This window comes from Mytilus trossulus, chromosome 7, assembly GCF_036588685.1.
Source record: "Mytilus trossulus isolate FHL-02 chromosome 7, PNRI_Mtr1.1.1.hap1, whole genome shotgun sequence".
Lineage (NCBI taxonomy): Eukaryota > Metazoa > Mollusca > Bivalvia > Mytilida > Mytilidae > Mytilus > Mytilus trossulus.
Window position 1 is genome coordinate 32,722,465 of NC_086379.1, and position 25,271 is coordinate 32,747,735.

The window sequence follows — 25,271 nt, forward strand, 5'->3', positions numbered from 1 at the left end:
GTTCAAGAGAAGTCCGAGTCTGATGTCAAAAGATGTAACCAAAGAAAATTTAAAAAATGACAATAATACATAAATAACATCAGACTACTAGCAGTTAACTGACATGCCAGCTCCAGACTTCAATTAAACTGATTGAAAGATTATGTCTTCATTATATGAATGAATATCAGGCACAATCCTTCCCGTGAGGGGTTTATTATCATACCATCATAATGTATGTGAGAAGAACATAACCCATGTCATGCCAACAACTGTTTTTTAAATAAATGTGTTTAGTTCTGATGCAAAGACCCTATAAGTGAATCAATATTAACGCCAAAATATGCAATCTTTAATGACCTGACAGCAGTATAATAACTATATCCCTTCTTAATAATTCTATTTAAAGGTTTTGTTAGCTTCTGAGGTGAATACTGACATTTTTTGTGCTTTATAAAGAATATTTCCATAAAATATTGGATGTCTGCATGTTGAGCTATATTTACGAATGATGTCCTAATACCTATGATAAAATTTAGTAAATGTTTTGACTAGTTTGTGATATCGAAAACCCTGGGGTAATAAATTTTCAGTAATACATAAATCTCTCTCTTTAAAATCTAAAACATTGTTACATACATGAGCGAATCATACAAGTTGAGATACATACACACTGTAAGATGGTGACAAGGGAACCTCACAATATTAAAACGGATAATTTACGAAAGGAAATGAGAAATCATCTCTTTTATCATAAATTTTAGTATTAAGCTTTCCGTTAATGATATAGATATCAAGATTGAGAAAAGGGCCGTGGTCATTGTTAGTATATTAGCTTTATTTAAAGTAAGTTCAACTTATGTTTGTACATACATGCAACCAGTTGATATGGAGGTATTATAAGATTGAAATAATGCAAGGACGACTACAGATACATTTGTGTGACTTAATGGTTGATTTTCAAAAGACTCCGAGAAAAACGCTATGTAACATGTGTTACCGTTAAAATCGACCTAAACTAGTTAATACTATGATAGAAATATATTTTCCCAACAGTAATACAGTATTCCTAAAGAATTGTTTCGTTTTTGCATTTGTTTTGACGATTTTTAACTTTTGAGCCTGATTTATAAAAAAAATTGCACCATAATTTCTTTAAACGACTGGGATATTTAGAAAGTACACATTCTTAGCTTTCCAATGATATATAATTTAGCCATATGTTTGGTAGGTGCATTAAAATGTAAATTTGGCTCTCATATCACTCGCCTAACTCTTGTTAAATTTTTGAAATGATATGCATGATATAAACTTCACTTTGTAACATAAAATTTGAAGATTTTAATTTGTGACCCCTTTGTACCTTTATAAAACACAACAAATTTCCTGACAAAGGATCCAAACAAAACCAAAAACCAGATGCTCCACAGGGTGCAGCTTTATACGACCGCAGAGATTGAACCCTGAACGGTTGGGGCAAGTATGGACACCACATTCAAGCTGGATTCAGCTCTAAATTTGGATTGTGATTAAATAGTTGACACAGCATAGGTTTCTGACACAGGATGAATGTTGTCTAATGAACTTGAAATTTTTTTTTTGCCTTTGAGCAATTCACTATGCTGTTGAATATTAATACTCTCAAAAAAATGTTTGAAGAAATTTTCTTTTAATTTCTGATATCTGAATTAGAAAAATTGAACCCATCTCCTTATTCCAAAACAGATCTCGATTCAAATTTCTAATGGAGTTTGTAACAATAACTACTAATTTAAACAGTGGTAAAAGTGAATATACATTATATTAAAGTATAAAGCAATGATTCAAGGCCGTGTTCACACCGGTGCATTACGTTTGCGCGCATTACCATTACATTTGCATGCAAAAATCATTACGTTTGCGCGCATTTTTTTGGCAGGTAATAATGCTTATTAATCTATTAATTTGTTCAATTATTTATAAGTATAAGTACCCCTTCCGTTAGTCTTAGTATGTTGTCTCTATGAAACATTCCCCATTTCCATTCTTAATGTTATCATAAGGCACGTACATATTTTGAAAGTATTCAATCAGTAATTTTTTAGGGAAAATACAGGTAATAATTCTTATTTATCTATTAATTTGTTCAATTATTTACAGGTATCAGTACCCCTTCCTTTAGTATAAGTTTCATAAGGCAGGGAAAAAAAGGGTTAAAACCGCAGTTTTTTTTTCGGTTTTCAGACACATTTCAAAAAGTGTATGCAAAATTTTAAGAAAATCCATGACATAACCCATTCATATATTGTTACTTGACCTTATTAAAGCTATAACGGAGTTTTTACTTGCGCCCTTTCACACCAAACCCCGTGTACAGTAAACATGTTTAAAATTAGTTTAATGTAATGGACACTGGTTTCACATTAAATTTGTTCACATCTATACACCTTGTTTAATTACCTGTACATAAGATTTGTTCACACTTGTTAACTATATGTCAATTAAATGTTCATTTATACGTAGAACTGAATTCAAAGTTTTCGGACAATTTTTCTGGCAGTAAGGGAACCACCATTTGACTTCAAAAGCGGGGGATGGAAATATTTCGATCCCCAATTTGATAAACAAAAATCTGGTCATACAGATGATTAAAAAAATATTCTGAATCAAGAGTTTCCCATACAAAATAGTGTTAAGTATTGAAAAAAAGTATTTGATCACCAGCATCTAAAAAAAAAAAAAAAAAAAAAAGGTATGCGCGAAAAAAATCTGACTCGGATAAAAAATAACCCTCCCCCTTTTTTTAAGTTAAGTGGTTGCTACTTTATGAAAGCCATTTTTATAATTTGCAGTAGTTTGAATATAATAGAGATGACTCGATTACACATTAGAAACCGTTAGCTGCAGCAGCGTGCTTACAGCAAAAAACCAGATGCTCCGCAGGGCGCAGCTTTATGTGACCGCAGAGGTTGAACCCTGAACGGTTGGGGCAAGTATGGACACAACATTCAAGCTGGATTCAGCTCTAAATTTGGATTGTGATTAAATAGTTGACACAGCGTAGGTTTCTGACACAGAATGAATGTGGTCTAATGAACTTAAAATTTTTGTTTTGCCTTTGAACAATTCACTATGCTGTTGAATATTAATCCTCTCAAAAAAATGTTTGAAGAAATTTTCTTTTTATTTATGAAATTTCAAATGAGAAAAATTGAACCCATCCCCCCCAATTTTTTTTTTCACCCCCCCCCCCCCCCACCCCCCCCCATTTATCTCTTAATTTCTGATATCTGAATTAGAAAAATTGAACCCTTCTCCTTATTCCAAAACAATCTCAATTCAAATTTCTATTGGAGTTTGCAACAATAATTACTCATTTAAATATATCATAAAATATTAAAATGTTAAAAAGTGCTTGTTATTACTGAATGGTAAAGATTGTTTTAATTATCAGTTGGTAGTAAAAGTGAATATACATTGTATATTGAATAAAACAATGATTGAAGTTTATTCAATTACCTATTCTAGACAAAGAAAGATAACTCCAATTGAAATCTTGCTATTGCACAATATTGTGAAATTATATATTTCTTGATATTGTGCAATACTGTGCATTTGAAAATACTTGCTATTGCACAATACTGTGTACTTGAAAATTTCTTGCTATTGCGCAATACTATGCAATTGAAAATCTCTTGCTATTGCACAATACTGTGCAATTGAAGATTTATTGTTATTGCTGAGTACTGTGCAATTGAAAATTTCTTGCTATTGCACAATACTTAACATAATAATTTTAGATCCTGATTTGGACCAACTTGAAGACTGGGCCAATAATCAAAAATCTAAGTACATGTTTGGATTCAACATATCAAAGAACCCCAAGAATTCAATTTTTGTTAAAATCAAACAAAGTTTAATGTTGGACCCTTTGGACTTTAATGTAGACCAATTTGAAAACAGGACCAAAAATCAGGAATCTACATACAGTTAGATTTGGCATATCAAAGAACCCCTTTTAGTCAATTTTTGATAAAATCAAACAAAGTTTAATTTTGGACCCCAATTTGGACCAACTTGAAAACTGGGCCAATAATAAAAAATCTAAGTACATTTTTAGATTCAGCATATCAAAGAACCCCAAAGTTTCAATTTTTGTCACAATCAAACTAAGTTTAATTTTGGACCCTTTGGACCTTAATGTAGACCAATTTGAAAACGGGACAAAAATTAAGATTCTAAGTACACAGTTAGAGTCGGCATATCAAAGAACCCCAATAATTCAATTTTTGATGAAATCCAACAAAGTTTAATTTTGGACCCTTTGGGCCCCTTATTCCAAAACTGTTCTTGGGACCAAAACTCCCAAAATCAATCCCAACCTTTCTTTTGAGGTCATCAACCTTGTGTCAAAATTTCATAGATTTCTATTTACTTAAACTAAAGTTACAGTGCGAAAAACAAGAAAATGCTTATTTGGGCCCTTTTTGGCCCCTCATTCCTAAAATGTAGGGATCAAAACTCCCAAAATCAATCCCAGCCATCCTTTTGTGGTCATAAACCTTGTGTTAAAATTTCATAGATTTCTATTCACTTTTACTAAAGTAGACTGCGAAAACTAAAAGTATTTGGACGACGGTGAGGATGACGACGCAGACGCCAACGTGATAGCAATATACGATGAAATTTTTTCAAATTTTGCGGTCAAATAAAAAAAGGATTGAGATATTAGGGATCACTACATTTTTATCTTTTCTGTTTGTTTCAAATGGTATTTCTCCTCCAAGGAGTATTTGGTAAAGGAATAGGGTAACATTTAATATTTATTTTAGGTGTTATTTAATGGAACTGAGATACTAGACAAACATATCATTTATCTCACACTTTTTTTAGTCATGCATTTATGCGGGAAATGTTGTTTGAGTAAAGACCAGTGGCGAATATTTCGATTATATGGTCGATTCGGGAAGACCTTTTCAAATGAATTCGGCAGCAACTATTCATTTCATTCTTTTTGGGGGGGACGAGGGGGCGTGGGCTAGATTTTTTTCAGGACAAATTTTGGTGACAAGTCGAAGATACTTAACACTCACACTTTTTTCAGAAATGCATTTATCATGAGTGAATTGTTGTTTGAGTATAAAGACCAGTGGCAAATATTTTTGTCAGTGTGTACGTTCAAAAGATTCGGGAATAACTTTTCAAATGATTTATGTGTTCGGCAATGATGATGAATGAGTCTTGATTAGGAGTTAATGAGGCTAGGTAAAGTGTTTTTTATAACAAATAAAAAATTAATTTTAGACAAATGTTTCTGTAAAGAACTTTAAGTACCGATTTTATATAAAAATTGTTTTTTTTTAAATTATACATGGGAAAATTAAAGTTCTGAATGTCTAGTTTTGTGAACACTTAACCTACACAGGGCCTACATCGACTATTGACTGCATGTAGACAAAACATGATTTAAACTACATGTAAACATTCAGTTTTATCAATGGGAAAGTAATTATGTTTAGTTTATGTGTGAGTTACACTAACACAACACCGAGTTTAGGTCAATGTGAACACGGCCTAAGTTGATTCAACTACTATTCTGGACAAAGAAAGATAACTCCAATTTTCAAAGAATATTTCATAAAGCATTGGTTTTAAGGTAATTCAACAACCATTTAAGACAAAGAACGATAACTCCAATTTATTGTCTTGAAACTACAATAATCATGGCTAAAAATTTTTAAAAAGCTTCATCAGCAACATTTTATGTTGGCAATTTCCATTGAAGTTTTTTAATCTATTATATTGTATTATTGAAACGTTTGAAATGCATATTTAAAAAAAATACTTATATGGTCAAAATACTCATATGGTCTGGCCCATTAATAACATGTATGGTCCAAATACTCATATGGTCTGGAACATTTATACTATTTAAAGAATCCTGCTTTGTTTGAACTCTTACCTCATATCTATTTTTAGAAGAAGCATAATGTAAAGAACATTGTCCTGTCTGATTGACTGCATTAACTTGTGCACCATTTCTTATCAACATCAAAATAATCTGATATCTTCCTGCTGATGCTGCTATCATTAATGGTGTCCATCCAGTCTGTAATAAGATGACAGAATTTTTTTCTAAGAATAACAAATCAGAAAACAACTTTTTATTGTTTTAGGAGAAATCTTATGTACACTTTATAAACTTTGGTATCAATATTACTGCTATATATAGTATTTTTGTATCAAATGTTAACATGCCTTTCATGTCATTCAGAGGTTCTACTTATTCAAATATTTTGTAATATCTAAAATTGCAGTTATCTTCATAAACTAAGTTCATCAACTATGATACAGATTGTGATTCTGAAAATAGGCAAAGAGCAAGAGCTGTGCCATGATACCCCCATTGCTTTTTAAAGAATAATATGTCATATATCCTCTCTATGTTGTATAAGAAATTCATAAAAAACAAGAATGTGTCCATAGTACATTTTCTATGTTCAGTGGACCGTGAAAATTCGGGTCAAAACTTTAATTTGGAATTAGAAAATTAGAAAAATCATATCATAGGGAACATGTGTACTAAGTTTCAAGTTGATGTAACTTTAACTTAATCAAAAACTACCTTGACCAAAAACTTTAACCTGAACTTCGCACTTAATCATTTTCTATGTTCAGTGGACTATGAAATTGGGGTCAAAACTATAATTTGGCATTAAAATTAGAAAGATCATATCATGGGGAACATGTGTACTAAGTTTCAAGTTGATTGGACTTCAACTTCTTCAAAAACTACCTTGACCAAAAACTTTAACCTGAAGCGAACAGACGCACAGACGTACGAATGGAGCCACAGACCAGAAAACATAATGCCCGTCTGCTATCGTAGGTGGGTTAAATTGAAAGGGAGCTCACACCAATAGATATAAACTATTTAATGTGACTAAAGTTTCATGCAAACTGTTTGAAGCATATTTTGCATTATTGTCTGACATGTAGACGACAGATAGACAGACAGACAGATGGTCAAACGGACAACAGTATACAATAATATGTCCTGTAAAAATTTGCCTTCCAATATTTAAATGCAATACAATGTTTTAAATGTAGTTCCAACATGGAATCTCTACCTTTCATCCCGAACAATGTATTGAGGTGTTGTTCATGTATGCAACTTGACTTCACAATGCCTATGGTACACCCACACCCTCCTTGGTGACACAAATAATTACAGGTTTAGTAAACAGGATTTCCGGCTAGTTTTTTTTTTTATACCACTAGCCCTACTATGCCCTACTATGGGCTAGTACTTCAAAAAAAAATTGGCACAAACTGCAACCTGAAATGCCTGCATTTTTGTGTATTTTTAAAATCAAGTAAGCAACGAAATGAAAGTGAATATCAATTATGATTGTTACTGTCAGGGGACTTCAGGACATTAGCTGTCAAATTTATATGTTCACCAATTTGACTCAAATTATCATATTTGATTTTTAACATACTATACATGCTATATATGTATATCCAGATTATAACAAGTCTGAACAATTAACAATTAACAATGCATAGACTCTATAATATATATATATGTGTGTTTCATGTGTATTTCAGTCTATATGCCATCTAATTAACCACCAAGATGACCTTCTAAGACTGCCAACAGTCACATTTAAACCCCAATATATAGTAGGGATCACAATGAGTTGTAGAGTACTGTGGATTCATTTATTTTTGTGGATACCAATTTTCATGGTTTGAGGAAAACTTACATATTCGTGGATATTTAATTTCGTGGTTTTGGCAAATTCTACACTAATTTCTTTAGAAAATTTGTAATTCGTTGAACATTTGAATTCGTGATTCTCCTGTACCCACGAAAATTGGTATCCAACGAATATTAATGAATCCACAGTACTTGATTAATTACTCAGAAGACAAGAGTACTTTAGTACAATTTTAGTACTTGGATATTTGTTTGCCTTTCATAACTCTTGAGACATTTCCCCTAACTTTAGTTCCCTTTGAAATATCCCCTTTGTAACTGTTTTTTTTAACAAGAAAAAAACCGAGGTGAATTCTGCACAACCTGATTAAAGACATGTGTAACGGTGTTTGAACACAGATCAACTCTTTCTTAATGTGATTAAAAGTGATTAATGTTGAAACTTTATTATTCTTTCATTTGTACAAGAACGAAGGACAAATGAAGGAGTTTAAAGTCAAAATTTTGTTTACAAATTATGGGAAAAATCGATATCAAAATTACAAACTCCACTGGAAAAGATGATACAGATTGTCCATCAAGTCAAGACTTTTTATTTTAACTAATTGATTGTTTTATTGGCATATTTCTGATTTGACACATGAACACATACAAAAATAATTTGCTATTGTGATAAGTTATAATTTATAAAACAGTTGTCAGAATTCATTGTTCAATTGTCACTAAAAGGGTGATACACATTACTAAGGATTGAGTCATATTTTGTACAGTGAGTTCTGCAATAATACACATGTCCTTCATTAAGATGTCATCATATTAGGTTATTTATTATAGGAACTTTAATACCTGGAAGAAAGACTTGGTAATGTGAACCGTGGTGCTAGTCAAGATGTTATTGAACAAAACACACTTCCACAAACGTATAAAAAGGTAAATCACAAAAATACTACATCCTAAATTCCCCCAAAAAACCTAATACTTTTCACAAAGAGTACAAGATTAATCTGTGTACTTAAGTACTCATGTGTATTATGAATAAGTTCTCATACAAGATTTATCTGTGTACTTGAGTACTTGTGTGTATTATGACTGAGTTCTTGTACAAGATTTATCTGTGTACTTAAGTATTTATGTGTATTATGACTGAGTTTTCAAGCATAACATTTCAGATCTATTGACATTCCTAATTTCAGAAAATTGAAAATAAACAAAACCAGATGCTCCGCAGGGTACAGCTTTATACAACTGCAGAGGTTGAACCCTGAACGGTTGGTGCAAGTATGGACACAACATTCAAGCTGGATTCAGCTCTAAATTTGGATTGTGATTAAATAGTTGACACAGCATAGGTTTCTGACACAGAATGAATGTGGTCTAATAAACTTAAAATTTTTGTTTTGCCTTTGAGCAATTCACTTTGCTGTTGAATATTAATCCTCTCAAAACAAGAATGTGTCCACAGTACACGGATGCCCCACTCCCACTATCATTTTCTATGTTTACTGGACCGTGAAATTGGAATAAATTCTCTAATTTGGCATTTCCTTTATTCCAAAACAATCTCAATTCAAATTTCTATTGGAGTTTGCAACAATATTTACTCATTTAAATACATCATAAAATATTAAAATGTAAAAAAAGTGCTTGTTATCACGTGCACTATATGGTAAAGATTGTTTTAATTTAACAGTTGGTAGTCAAATTGAATATACATTGTATATATTGTATAAAACATAGATTTAAGTTGATTCAACTACTATTCTGGACAAAGAAAGATAACTCCAATTGAAATGTCTTGCTATTGCACAATATTGTGCAATTAGATATTTCTTGCTATTGCACAATACTGTGCAATTGAAAATACTTGCTTTTGCACAATACTGTGTTATTGAAGATTTCTTGCTATTGCGCAATACTGTGCAACTGAAAATTTCTTGCCATTGCACAATACTGTGCAAATGAAGATTTCTTGTTATTGCTGAGTACTGTGCAATTGAAAATTTCTTGCTATTGCATTATACTTAATATAATAATTTTGGATCCAGATTTGGACAAACTTGAAAACTTGGCCCATAATAAAAAATCTAGGTACATGTTTGGATTCAGCATATCAAAGAACCCAAAGAATTCAATTTTTGTCAAAAATCAAACTAATTTAATTTTAGACCCTTTTAGTCTAGTCTGTCTACGGCAAATAATACATAAATCTAAACAAATTGCAACAGAAATGGTTTCAACAGTTTTATTATACCAAAGCATGACACAATCATATATTAAAAGTCTAGAAAAATCGTACGATCAGAAATACCCATTTTTGGGCTAAAAACATTAATTTTAACCAAAAATCGATGAAAATTGTGAAAAAAATAAAAAAAATCGGAATTTTAGCACTATGTTAGCCAAACAAATGTCAACCAGATGCTCCCCAGGGCGTAGCTTTATACGCCCGCAGAGGTTGAACCCTGAACGGTTGGGGCAAGTATGGACACAACATTCAAGCTGGATTCAGCTCTAAATTTGGATTGTGATTAAATAGTTGACACAGCATAGGTTTCTGACACAGAATGAATGTGTTCTAATGAACTTTTTTTTTTTGTTTTCTCTTAGAGCAATTCACTATGCTGTTGAATATTAATCCTCTCAAAAAAATGTTTGAAGAAATTTTCTTTTTATTTATGAAATTTCAAATGAGAAAAATTGAACCCAATTTTTTTAATCACATCCCCCTTTCCTTTATTCCAAAACTAATCTCAATTAAAATTTCCAATGGAGTTTGCAACAATAACTACTCATTTAAATACATCATAAAATATTAAGATGTAAAAAAACTGCTTGTTATCACTGAATGGTAAAGATTATTTTAATTTATCAGTTGGTAGTAAAAAGTGAATATACATTACATATTGTATATAACAAAGATTTAAGTTGATTCTGGACAAAGAAAGATAACTCCAATTAAAAAAAATTCTTGCTATTGCACAATATAATGAAATTAGATATTTCTTGCTTACTATTCTGGACAAAGAAAGATAACTCTAATTAAAAAAAAATTGCTATTTCACAATATTGTGCAATTAAATATTTCTTGCCATTGCGCAATACTGTGCAATTGAAAAGACTTGCTATTGCACAATACTTAATATAATAATTTTAGATCCTGATTTGAACCAACTAGAAAACTGGGCCCATAATAAAAAATCTAAGTACATGTTTGGATTCAGCATATCAAAGAACCCCAAGATTTCAATTTTTGTTAAAATTAAACTAAGTTTAATTTTGGACCCTTTGGACTTTAATGTAGACCAATTTGAAAACAGGACCAAAATGAAGAATCTACATACACAGTTAGATTTGGCATATCAAAGAACCCCATTTCTTCAATTTTTGATGAAATCAAACAAAGTTTAATTTTGGACCCCGATTTGGACCAACTTGAAAACTGGGCCAATAATCAAGAATCTAAGTACATTTTTAGATTCAGCATATCAAAGAACCCAACCGATTCATTTTTTGTCAAAATCAAACTAAGTTAAATTTTGGACCCTTTGGACCTTAATGTAGACCAATTTGAAAACGGGACCAAAAGTTAAGAATCTACATACACAGTTAGATTCAGCATATCAAAGAACCCCAATTATTCAATTTTGATGAAATCAAACAGTTTAATTTTGGACCCTTTGGGCCCCTTATTCCTAAACTGTTGGGACCAAAACTCCCAAAATCAATACAAACCTTCCTTTTATGGTCATAAACCTTGTGTTTAAATTTCATAGATTTCTATTTAGTTATACCAACGTTATGGTGCAAAAACCCAAGAAAAATGCTTATTTGGGTCCCTTTTTGGCCCCTTATTCCTAAACTGTCGGGACCTCAACTCCCCAAATCAATACCAACCTTCCTTTTGTGGTGATAAACATTGTGTTTAAATTTCATTGATTTATATTTACTAAAACTAAAGTTATTGTGCGAAAACCAAGAATAATGCTTATTTGGGCCCTTTTTTGGCCCCTAATTCCTAAACTGTTGTAACCAAAACTCCCAAAATCAATACCAACCTTTCTTTTGTGGTCATAAACCTTGTGTCAAAATTTCATAGATTTCTATTAACTTAAACTTAAGTTATAATGCCAAAACCAAGAAAATGCTTATTTCTGCCCTTTTTGGCCCCTAATTCCTAAAATGTTGGGACCAAAACTCTCAAAATCAATACCAACCTTCCTTTTGTGGTCATAAACATTGTGTTAAAATTTCATAGATTTCTATTCACTTTTTCTTAAGTTAGAGTGCGAAAACTAAAAGTATTCGGACGACGACGACAACGCAGACGACGACGCCAACGTGATAGCAATATACGACGAAAATTTTTTCAAATTTTGCGGTCGTATAAAAACGAATTAAGATGGCTAAAATAACTACAAAGAACATTTCCGAAGTAAAATTTACAAACCAGAGTTAGAACTTATTGGTAGAATTAACCCTTTTAATGATAAAATCACAAAAAAATGCAAAAAAAATCGATATATTTGAGATTTATATATAGCTGTTTTCTAACGTTTTATTTTGAAGGCAGCTTTAAAGTAAAAACATAAAACACAATTATTTACAATTATTTGCGAATAGGAAAAAGAAAACAAACAGTAGTTTTAATGAAAATCTATTAATCTATCATCGAAATTAGCCCAAAATTACCCCTCCCCCAAAATAAAAATGAAATAAATTTCTTAATAAAAATGTATTAATAATGTTAGATTTGTTACAACATTTATTGAATTAATATTATAAATTGCCTGAACTGTTCAATAATTGATTACTTTGTTTTAACTTGGTTACTCTTGTTCTCATCAAAAAGTATTAGAATGGTAAATACAATTTCTGAAAAATTTATCTTTGAAAATATTTGATTTTGTTTTTATTTTATAACAAAAAATTAGACAATTTTGATATAAGTCTTCCTAATGTATGGTTAAATGTCTCTGCAATGTACATGTATATTGATGCATTCACATATCGTCAAGTTCGTCGGCTTCTGTAATGTTACTTGTATTGGAACAATTCATACCCCGACATTCCCCACATGCTGGGGAACAGTCTATTCCGTGTTTACGACATGAGCACCGCTTTGTGTCACAATTCAATTTGCAATTACATCTGATTATCCTAAGAAGCTTTTCGGGAGCCGGTGGTAGTTATGCTCTAATTGGAAGCAATTTATTGTCCTCAACATGCCAACCCCAGTCCTTTGGATCTAATTTATCACCTTTCCCAATCCAAACTTGCGTTTGATGATAAACTCTCATGCAATGTAGCTTAGCAGCGTCAGATGTTGGTGGGAGAGTGTGCACTTGTACATATATATTTCCAACGCAAACTTTAGAGGCAAATATTCTGTACTCAGCATATCTAATGTTTCAACATCTTGTAACCCTCCATATAATGCAACAAATATTTGTTCTCCTGCTTTATGAATGCTCTCAACATTGGACTCCTGGCAAAAGACAGCTGCATGTAGTTTAATGTTAGTACTAATTTTCTTGAAAACAGTGCCCTTGCCTTGACCAAAAATACGAGATGTTGTGTCGCATCCGCTAAAGGCATAAATGAATGGCAAAATATTGCAAACAATTTTTCTCCTTGTCTCTGTTATGTCCCAAATCTTTATTTTGTGAGTGTTTTGCTTGGCTTCTGATTTGAAGTAAATTTTGTTTATGGCATCTTTTGAATGATAACAGAGCAGTACGAGTAGGTCAGTGTCCTCTCCTATGACGGTAGTTGTTTGTTGTTTCGACTTTTCTATTGCTGTAAACTATCATAAACATCAGGATGGTCTTCGTCTTAAGATTGCATTATCATTAAGTAGACTTATGCTGTTTTCGTGTACAGATTATGTCCAGATGCTGCCAAAAAAGGCAACATTTCTTGGATGCTTTGCAAATGAAGAGGCCAGTTACCGGTTCTCTCTGCTTTGATAAATTGTCTTAAAACTTGGACCATTTCTGAATATTGCAGCCACAACTTTGCTGTACGACTTTGCTTTAAAATGTCCTGTTTTCTCTGGACCGTTGCTTCTAGGTTTTTCAAGACATCCGATTCACCCACTGCTGAAGCTGACAACTCTCCAGAGGATAATTGAGAATATAATTCATCAATTTCCTTCATTTCAGTTGTTTCAAGGGTTGAATTGGGTTCTTCCAAAAGTTTAGATACGTCAATATTAAATATATCTGCAATCAACAAACAATAAAGTGCTGTATCCACCAACATGTGACCTCTAAACGCTCTAGCTACAGCTTTTCCGCTAAGGATATGCGTGACGTCATTCGGAGCGTATATGAGTTCTAACATTTCTTTCAAACCAGTATTACTCATAAGATTCCCTATTGAGCCGAGGAAGCTCATCTCTGTGTGGAATGGTCCTAGTCGTAAAACCATAGACTTCAAGGTGCTTCCTGGATTTTCGTTTTCAACAATTGATAAGGCTTTCCAATACAGAGGTTTGTCAAAAGTCAAGATCGCTGTTATGTCATAACGCTTTGCTTGGTTGGCGACGAAGTTCAATGTAGAATAGATACATGTCATGTCCGAAGCATTCAAATCTATCATTGAAACTGATGATTTTCCTGGGTAGTCTCCCGTCTGAACCATCTGCATGAAGCCAGACCAAATTGGTATTGGATACTTTAAAGGCCAAATAATAACCGACAGCAGATCAAGACGGTAAGTGTTATCCAGTGTGTTTAGGTTTTTCAACTCAGCATAACTTAATTCAGCCATACGATCTGATTGAGGTTTGTAATATTTGATCTCTATCTTTGCTAATGCCTTTATTTCATCAGTAGAAAAAGCTATTCTAGGAATGGGTTGTGTTCTCTTCGTACCAGGCGTAATTCCAGCTATTATGCCCATGCCATGAAAAGTGTTGAGGCCATCTATCGTTCTTGTGTTGTGGTCAACGTTATCTGCTACAAATTGTACAAAGCTGTTGCTTATATCGCCTGGAAGGTCAACCCCTTGTACAGCTGCAGCACTTGATTCAAACTTCTGGACTTAATAGTATGAGGAACAAAATCCTAAGCTGTGCAATGTGGACACAAGAAATCGTGAAGCAAAGTTGTGATGCACCTGTACTCCTAGACAGAGTTGAAGCGGTGTTATAAGTGCTCGAGGTCGTGAGGCTTAAAGAAGATTAAAGAAACAACAGACACGGCTTCCTCCGCCTCATTTTTAGACTTATATCTCGAAATTGACTTACACAGTCATCTCAGTACCAGAATCTATGACAAACGAGACGATTTTAATTTCGAAATTATAAATTTCCCCCACCTTAGTAGCAATATACCAACTTCACCTGCATATGGAATATATATTTCCCAACTTATTCGATATTCAAGAGCTTGCAGCTCCTACTCAGACTTTGTAAAACGTCATCAGTGTCTGAGTAGAAAGTTGATGAACCAGGGGTATGTCAAAGAACGTCTCGTCCTTTTTCTAAAAAAGTTCATCGGAAGGTACCAAGACCTTGTTGATAAATATTCCATATCAACTTCTCAAATAATACACGATGGTCTTGATGTATAGATTCTGCGTACTGATGTTGTGTATCATCTTAACAACATGTTTTATTGTTCTTTTATTTGTTTTTGTTCTATTATTAAGATTACTTTTACTGTTGAATGGTTTTATGTGATGTCCGTTTGACGTGGCTCGGTACTTATACATCTCGTCAATGTGTTTGTATTGGCTTTCATTTTTTTGGTGATTTGTTTTGTATATGTGACTCTTTGTATTTCTTTTGTGCTTATAACGTGACTCTGTACTTTAAAAGATTCCGTCAGTATGATATTTGTCTATAATATGTCATTATAATATATTTCTATTATGAATTACTATATACGTTGAACCACAAACGTCAAAATCAATCAATGGCGTAGTGGAATTGACAATTTTTGGATTCTCATAAATTCTATGTATAACTTTTGAACTAGTTTGAATCTCAGTCTATTTCTGTAATTTATTCTTACATACTTTTGATTTTTTAACTCTGTATGCGTACATTGCCTATGAAATTTTTTTTTTTTTAAATTGTTTGTATGCACATTGAACAACAAATTTATGTGACGTATATAATTTTTCTAACGTCAGACACTCAAATCAATCCATGTGTTCTTAGACAGTAGATGTTATTGTGTCCTGTTAAATTGTTCCCTTTAAAAAGTTTTGGATTCTCATATATTCTATGTATAATTTTTGGACTAGTTTGAATCTCGGTCTATTTCTGTAATTTATTCTTACATGCTTTTGGTTTTTTAACCCTGTATGCGTACATTGCCTATGTAAATTTTAAAATTCATTGTATGCACATTGAACGACAAATTTATGTGACGTATATAATTTTTCTGACGTCAGACACTCAAATCAATCCATGTGTTCGTAGATAGTAGATGTTGTTGTGTCCTGTTAAATTGTTATACGATGATGACTGATGTTCCCATATTTTGACTATTTTATTGATTGTGACTTTTTATTTAACGCATCATGTAAATGTAACGGAATTTGATGAGACTGTTATTAAAGTGAGAGGGTTAGCGCTATAGAACCAGGTTTAATCCACCATTTTCTACATTTGAAAATGCCTGTACCAAGTCAGGAATATGACAGTTCTTGTCCATTCGCTTTTGATGCGTTTTGTTTTTTGATTTTGCCATGTGATTATGGACTTTCCAAATTGATATTCCTCTGAGTTCAGTATTTTTGTGATTTTACTTTTTGCATTACTGCTTGTCCTATGGAAGCTATTTTCACCGATGGGTCTTTCTCAGAAAATATATTAGAAAGAAATAACAGCAGGATTTCCGGTAAGGCCATAGTTATTATATTTTTAGTTTTACGAAATTTTTTGAAGGAGGACGAAAAAAAAACAAAAAAAAAACCTGCTGCTGCTGATTTTTTTTTAATACCAACCGTCAATATCAAAATTATTTTTTTTATTTCACCAGGAGATTTTCTACTAGTGTAACAACTATTTTTTTTTCTTGACAAGGTTTAATATGGAAAATCAATGTGCAACAACTTACTAAATCACCAAGAGCATAAATTTAGATTCTTTCATGCAGTTATGAACTAAAATTATTTTTTTTTTGCATGAAAAACACTGGGTCGGAGGAGAAAAAAAATTTGGCAAAAATTAGGGTAGCAGGGTTCGTAAAACTAAAAATAAAAAAACTACGGCCTAAGTATGATAGATTATTATCAACTGATGCAATGTTGGCTGGAGTTGGATAGATAGACTTTGTGGTATCTACAGATCTGATGTCGCTTTTTATCAGTTTGGCAGATGCTCTGATCAAAACTCTCTTTTCGTCATCTGGATTTAAATTGCTTGGTCTCTGGTAATAGTCCTGAAGAATACAAGTCACGGTTTCACGTAGAGTTACAACACTTTTTCTACCTGGTATGTCTGTAATAATGATTTCGTCTCCAAATGTTGCTTCAATCTTTTTTTTAAATACATCTGACTATAAGCATTCCCATCACACATCTCGTCCATTTTTTCAACAAGATCTGATATGGAAATCTGTTCGTCGTCATGTTTAAGGAAGTCGACTATTTTGTAGAAGCCGTCTTCTTGCAAAGCTGGCCTTCCTCTTTTGTTTTCAGGCTTTGCGTCTGGTGATATGGGAGAACGGAATACAGGAGTGTTTTTGCACGTGCGGAAGTTAACACTACATGCCTGGTGATAAACAGCATCCGCTGCATGGAGGTCGCTTACGCTCTCCAGTCTTCCGCGAACCTCGGCTGCCCAATCATCATTCCGAAGATCACAGGCATCTTGTATGCGACTCTCAAAATCATCAGTTCGAACCTGGAATACATTTTTGTCTTTTTTCTTGGAGTCTGTTGCTTCATTTCCACAGAATAAACAATGATGTTTAAAATCAAAATGGGACTGTGATCGTAATTTTGGAGTATTTGTATTAATTTCTCTCAGAACAAGTTTTTCTTTTTTGTATTTCTTTATGTCATTTGGATTGGTATATGTTTTCCTGCAGATTTGATGAACAAAATTACCCTCTAATGCGGACAAACAGTCTCCTCTTTCCTGGCTAGCTTTGATGATTCCAAGACAACCTTTTTGTAGCAATTTGATCAGTGTTGTTGGGTGGTCATCTTTTAGGCACACTATACATTTCTCCATAGTATAGATGTAGCTGAAAAGAAATAGTACACAAATCATTTGTTGTTACATATTTAATCATTATATATGTCATATAACATATCAATACACATTAAAATATTATTCAGAACAACAAGAATAAACAACATCGACTCTTAATGAATAATGTTTTCTTGTTCGTGTCATGTTTCTTTTTTAGTGTGTCTATACACTGTAGTTCATTTGTCCATTTCTCAACTTCTTATGAATTCTAGCACTACTGAAGATAATGAATTATTTGAAAAGTGTCAAAAAGGGTGACAAGAGAAGTTGAATCAATAGGCTTAAAACGCGTCCGAGAAAACGAAAAGGACATCAAGACAAACAAGACAAACTATACACAAAAACGAGCATCTTGAACTTACATGACTTAAGTACAATTTTATTGTAAAGCATTAAAAAAAAGTATACTATGTTCGATGTTTTCCCTACTTGGAAATTTTCGATTGTGTTTTATTGTAACCTATTCCGTACATTTGTTTAGTTGACCATTCATTTTGAATTTGGTTTGAATTGACTTTTGACAGAACAAGATATGCAATCAAATATTTTTGACACGACTGTGATAAAATATTTTCAATGAAATAGGCAATGCAGAAAAATATAATATAGTACCTGATTTAGAAATTATCCGTGTGCTTAACAATTAGCACAGTGACTGTGGTTAGCTCCAATGAAATCATGACGCTAAATCGCACATAGGTTTCTTCAAGTGAAAGCTGAAATAAAATTACAAAATAGTTATTTTCGACAATAATTCATTAAAAAAAGAAGGAAACAATTATTTAAAATTATTCATTTGAAGAAAATGCAATAGAAGATAAGAATAAATGCTTAGGCTATAGTAATTAGTTCAAAATCGACAAAATTGCAATTTTTACTGTCCATTTTTGTTAATTTGGCGTTCCATACTTTTTTGTTTTGGTTAGGGACGAGTCTTACTACGTCCCTTTAAATTATTTTTATTGCTATATTTTGGACTTTATTAGTTTAAATTTAATTGATTTTATGTAAAGGTAGATGATTTTATTTATTTTCTTTGAAATAAACAAACATATAGTGATCTTTGTCGTTTGACCTGCGTCAAGAACTTTCATATGTCTAATTCATTTCTTGACGCATTTCCGAATATCTAAATACACGTAAAACATAAGTGTATGTTAAAAAAAACACTTACCAGCATACTTTTATAATAACATAAATTTATGTAAGCGATTCTTTCAATGATATAATCTTCTCGGTTGGTTTCTATAAATTCACATATGTAAGAGTCTTCTCCCTTTGTCAATATGGCGGACCATTTTTGACATGAATCGGCAGGCACATCACCGATATTTTTATTTTCAATTTTCACCGATTTCCGACCGTACGATTTTGTTAGACTTTTTTAACGGTAATATGCTATGATAATCTCATATGATATATAAAAAATCTTTTCTGTTGCAATTTGTTTAGATTGATTCTGTAGACAGACTAGACTATTTGGACCTTAATGTAGACCAATTTGAAAACGGGACCAAAAATTAACAAACTACATACAAAGTTAGATTCGGTATATTAAAGAACCCCAATTATTCAATTTTTGATGAAATCAAACAAAGTTTAATTTTGGCCCCTTTGGGCCCCTTATTCCTAAACTGTTGGGACCAAAACTCAAAAATCAATAACAACTTTTCATTTATGGTCATAAACCTTGTGTTTAAATTTCATAGATTTCTATTTACTTATACTAAAGTTATGGTGCGCAAAACCAAGAAAAATGTTTATTTGGGCCCCTTTTTGGCCCCTTATTGCTAAACTGTTGGGACCCTAACTCATAAATTAATACCAACCTTCCTTTTGTGGTCATAAACCTTGTGTTTAAATTTCGTTGATTTCTATTTACTTAAACTAAAGTTATTGTGCGAAAACCAAGAAAATGCGTATTTGGGCCCTTTTTGGCCCCTAATTCCTAAAATGCTGGGATCAAAACTCCCAAATTCAATCCCAACCTTCATTTCATAAACCTTGTGTTAAAATTTCATAGATTTCTATTCACATTTACTAAAGTTAGAGTAGGAAAACTAAAAGTGATAGCAATATACGACAATTTTTTTTTCAATTTTTGCGGTCGTGTAAAAATTATAGTGACTAGAGTTGTTTTCTATTAAATTATACCCTGTATTTATTTGTAAATTTGGCTATGTATAGAGTAATAAGAAATATAGGGAAGATGCTATTCCCCCAATAATTAACATTATGATAACGTCGTACCTGTCCTCGATTTTGGCATTTCAATATAAAGTGTTTGCTTTATTTTTGGCATGTTTAATTTTGGCACTTTCATTGGAGGTATCAAATAAACCAAAATAAAACTACAGCCAAAATAACCCAATTTACGGTACTACAAATAGCCAACCATGTCAATATACAGTATGAAATTATTCATTAGAATTTCTTCCAATAACATGTCTTACTTCATCCCTGGCATCTACTGGCACACCTTGTTTGATGAGAAATTCTACAATCTCTGTATGACCACCTGAAATTGCCCAGTGAAGAGGCATTCTGTTTGTCTGAAAAGAAAATGCAATATTATAGTGCATATCAATTATTATGTACACAGGTATAATACCTTTACACATTATTCTATAATTAAGTGTTCCAAATTCTCTTTTTCTGAAATGAATTCATTTTCCAGTTAATGAAATTATTCATCTGCATATATCATAATAGATTTTAAAAAAATTATTCATTCAAATTAAATGGTTTTGTTTGTAGGGATCCCAAACTGGTAAGGAGTACTTGACGGTTGGACACACAAGTGATGTGTTTGTGCAGTTTTTCCTGTTTCTGCATAAAAATCCTATTGTTTAATTGCCATTGAAGTTATTTTATTTATGTGGGACCCCAGTCAAGATCGTTGCTTATTATTATAAATGTACCTTACATATATTTCAAACAATTCTATTGGGTCAAATGTTATCAGGTGAGATGGAATAATTCAGTTAATTTTCATTCAATATAATCAACTCCTCAGTGAGCCACAATTGTATCTTGTACTTGCTGTCCTTGACAGACTTAAGTGCAGGGTTAAGTAATTTATATTGAAATAAGTTACATGTAGGTTTTGACTTTTTAGAAATATTTATGACATAGCATTTTTCCAGCTAATTTGGAAGGTTGAACACTTTAGGAGTCCTGACTTGATGTTGCCTGATTGACTAAAAAATCTTTTATCCAAAGTTAAGTTTTGTTATTAATTTGTCATGGGGGACCTAATCACCTAATAGAAATCTTAAGAAAAATTTATCGACTTGAATACCTTCTGCCAAATATTTGGCTTTATTGGCCATCCCACTGTCTATTTCACTCTAATCAACTCTTAATAAAATTGCATTTCACGGCTTTGTGAGGTGAAAAGGGTGACCAAGCCTTAATAACTTTGACAAGGACAAAATTATCAGCAACATCATAATGATTGAACCATTAAGTCATCTTCCGGTTTGCTGGTGAAACAAAGAAAACACTTCAAAGAAGCGAATACAGCCTGATAAATCTATTTTTTCAGGTTATCTGCATATTGAGATTGTTAAAATATGTTGCACAACACACTATGTCAGAAGGCTTTTTGAGGGGAAGGATCATTATAGGGAATCACTGAATTATGACTGGAGCGGACCCACCATTAGGTCAGTCAGCAGCACCACCAATTTTTTTCGCCAATAAGAACAAAAGTACGATCACATCAAATCTGGACTCTGAAAATGAAAGCACTGATTCCACCAGTTTCAAAATGTCGGCAAATGTTAACATCACTAAAATGACTTCACAATAATATAAACATCAAAAGAGTAAAATATTTTTTCATATGAATCATGACAGACAAAAATTTATGATAAAAGAGATAATTTTTCATTTCCTATCGTTAATTATAAATCTGTTTTTAGATGGTGACGTTCCCTTGTCACCATCTTATGGTGTTTATACATGTATATCTCACCTTGTCGTTTAGCTCATGATTGTAACAACATATTAGATTTTAGCGAGAGAAATTTATGTATTACTGAAAAATTATTACACCAGGGTTTTCAATATCACAAACTAGTCAAAACATTTACTAAATTTTATCATCGGTATAAGCATGATAAGGAAATAATTCTTAAATATAACTCAACATGCAGACATCTTATACCTTCAGGTATTTCACATCCAATCTTTTATGGTAATATTCTTTACAAAGCACAAACAGATGCTACGCAGAGCGCAGCTTTATACAGAGCTCCAGATATGCGTATTTGCTGATCACGCAATACAAATAATAAAAAAAACAATGCAATTGCCCATTGCAGGGTTCAATAACCCAATTAATTCAAAGGAAAACCCAATTATATGCCAAAACCATGAGTTCTCAACCCTTTTATTGACTACAGTTTGCGTTATTTACCCTTATCTGTTTACAGTCGTCGCGTAAATCTGTTTTTATAATATTTATAATTTGAAATCCCCTCGTTCTAAAAATAGATCCAGAAATGGGTCCCTGTTGGAATTTTTCGTTGCTCAAAATGTACACATGTTTGAAAACATTTCGGGGATTATCCAATTAGCATATATGTCATGATGTCATAGTTTTTGGAACTGCTTGGGATTTATCATAACATACATTGAATTAAAACGAAAGTAAATGTCCGGTAAAAGTATTGAAAAGAAGCATGTTTTCAGCTTCTTTTGAAAAGCTGAGGGAAAGTTATGATGATAACAAGACTCAGCCAGTGTTTTTAGGAAGCATCCTTTGAACGCACAGGCGTGTTTGTGTACCTTATCGAGAACATTGCTAATAAACCCTAGGTTTTGTCATCAAAAACGAAACCAGTTGGAACCAGATGTTCCGCAGGGCACAGCTTTATACGACCGAAGAGTTTGAACCCTGAACATTGGGGCAAGTATGGACACAACATTCAAGCTTGATACAGCTCTGAATTTGGATTGTGATTAAATAGTTGACACAACACAGGTTTCTGACACATAATGAATGTGGTCTAAGAACTTAAACTGGGCCTATAATCAAAAATTCTAAGTACATGTTTAGAGTCAGCATATCAAAGAACCCAAGGATTCAATTTTTGTTGAAATCAAACAAAGTTTAATTTTGGACCCCGATTTGGATCAACTTGAAAACTGGGCCAATAATCAAAAATCTAAGTACATGTTTAGATTTAGCATATCAAAGAACCACAAGAATTCAATTTTTGTTAAAATCAAACTTAGTTTAATTTTAGACCTTTTGGACCTTAATGTAGACCAATTTGAAAAGGGACCAAAAATTAAGATTCTACATACACAGGTAGATTAGGCATATCAAATAACCCTTATTTATATTCAATTTTTGGTGAAATCAAACACAGTTCAATTTTGGACCCTTTGGGCTCCCCCCCTTATTCCTAAACTGTTGGGACCAAAACTCTCAAAATCAATCACAACCTTCCTTTTATGGTCATAAACCTTGTTTAAATTTCATAGATTTCTATTTACTTATAATTACATTAGATGTATGTTTCATTATAACATTTTATTCTAATTGGCTAACTGCACATCACATGTTATTCCTTAAGCAATTCTTAAATACTAAAGTTATGGTGCGAAAACCAAGAAAATGCTTCTTTGGGCCCCTTTTTGCTCCCTTGTTCCTAAAGTGTTGGGACCTAAACTCCCAAAATCAATCCCAACCTACCTTTTGTGGTCATAAACCTTGTGTTTAAATTTCATTGATTTCTGTTTACTTATACTTAAGTTTTTGTGCGAAAACCAAGAATAATGCTTATTTGGGCCCTTTTTTGGCCCCTAATTCCTAAACTGTTGGGACCAAAACTTCCAAAATCAATCCCGACCTTTCTTTTATGGTCATAAACATTGTGTTGAAATTTCATAGATTTCTATTTACTTATACTAGAGTTATTTTTCGAAAAACCAAGTAAATGCTTATTGGACCCTTTTTGGCCCCTAATTCTAAAACTGTTGGGACCAAACCTTCCAAAATCAATCCCAACTATCCTTATTTTGTCATAAACCTTGTGTTTAAATTTCATAGATTTCTATTAAACTTATACTAAAGTTATAGTGCGAAAACCAAATGTCTTTGGACGACGACGACGACGCAGCCAACGTCATACCAATATACGACCGCAAAAATTTTGCGGACATATAAAAATGTCAATATTCACCTCAAAAGCTTAAAAAACCTTTAAGCAGACTTATTTAGAAGGTATATAGTTACGATACTGTTGTCAGATCATTAAAAATTGCATATTTTGGCTTTAATATTGATTCACTTATAGGTTGCACTTTGTAAATTTATACAGCTGTTTCTCAAAACACGCCTCTTTTGGGGAGATTTTGAATATTCATAGAAAATTGATTTTGTTTAAATACTGGCCAGTTCCCAGTTATTCTCTGTGTGTTCCATCTCACAGAGACATAACTTGGGAATGTTACCAGCACATTTACATGTGCATATTGTTTACATTGAGATCTGTGGTAACATTTCATTCGAGGTAGGGGTAGTTAAGAAAATTAGTGTTAGTTTAAACTCTGAGAAGTTCAGGGCATATAAACGTTGAAAATATGCTGCACAGCCCTATATTTTGACCTTTGAAAAAATTTGTGGTGCAAATGAACTTTCAATTCTAGGATAAGATTTTTTTCAAAACTTCATAGTAAAAGTGGTACAGTTTGAGCCGTAAAAGAAGTTCCTATGGGAAATTGCATTGTGGATTTTTACAGAAATGCAACCTATAGGGTCTATGCATCGAACCTAATCACATTTATTGAAACCAGATGCTCCACAGGGCGCAGCTTTATACGACTGCAGTGGTCCAACCCTGAACAGCAAATATGGACACAACATTCAAGCTTGATACAGCTCTGAATTTGGATTGTGATTAAATAGTTGATACAGCTCTGAATTTGGATTGTGATTAAATAGTTGACACAACATAGGTTTCTGACACAGAATGAATGTGGTGTAAGACCTTAAACTTAAAAACTTAAAAATTTAAATTGGACATTTACCTACATGAATTATGGTCCAACATCCAAAATCTAAATACATGGTTAGATTCAGCATATCATAGAACCCCAAAAATTCAATTTTTGATGAAATCTAATAATGTTTAATTTTAGACCCTTTAGACCTCAATGTGGACCAATTTGATAACCAGGCCCAAATATCAAAAATCTAAATACATGGTTAGATTCAGCATATTGAAGAACCCCATATATTCAATTTTTGTTGAAATCAAGTTAATGTTGACCAATTTGAAAATGGGACAATACTGTGCAATTGAAAATTTCTTGTTATTGCGAAATATTGTGCAATTAAATATTTCTTGCTTTTGCACAATA

General features: G+C 32.5%; 2 protein-coding genes across 2 annotated transcripts in view; both read right to left on the reverse strand.

Annotated features, from left to right (window-relative positions):
- LOC134724966 (26S proteasome non-ATPase regulatory subunit 10-like) overlaps positions 1-25,271 on the reverse strand; it is an 83,860-nt gene that overhangs the window by 50,222 nt on the left and 8,367 nt on the right. The window contains exons 2-3 of the mRNA XM_063588385.1: positions 20,348-20,446; positions 5,921-6,067 (exon numbers count right to left, since the gene is read on the reverse strand). Of these exons, the coding sequence (XP_063444455.1) occupies positions 5,921-6,067; positions 20,348-20,446 (246 nt within the window). The remainder of the gene's footprint in view (positions 1-5,920; positions 6,068-20,347; positions 20,447-25,271) is intronic.
- LOC134724965 (uncharacterized) lies at positions 16,660-18,612 on the reverse strand. The gene is made up of 2 exons (XM_063588384.1): positions 18,507-18,612; positions 16,660-17,886 (listed from the first exon to the last, which is right to left on the reverse strand). The coding sequence occupies exon 2, from the start codon at positions 17,871-17,873 to the stop codon at positions 17,109-17,111; it is 765 nt and encodes a 254-aa protein (XP_063444454.1). The 5' UTR covers positions 17,874-17,886; positions 18,507-18,612; the 3' UTR covers positions 16,660-17,108.

Coding starts and splice junctions, on each gene's coding strand:
- LOC134724965 (XM_063588384.1), bottom strand. CDS start 17,873: ATGGAGAAATGTATAGTGTGCCTAAAAGATGACCACCCAACAACACTG.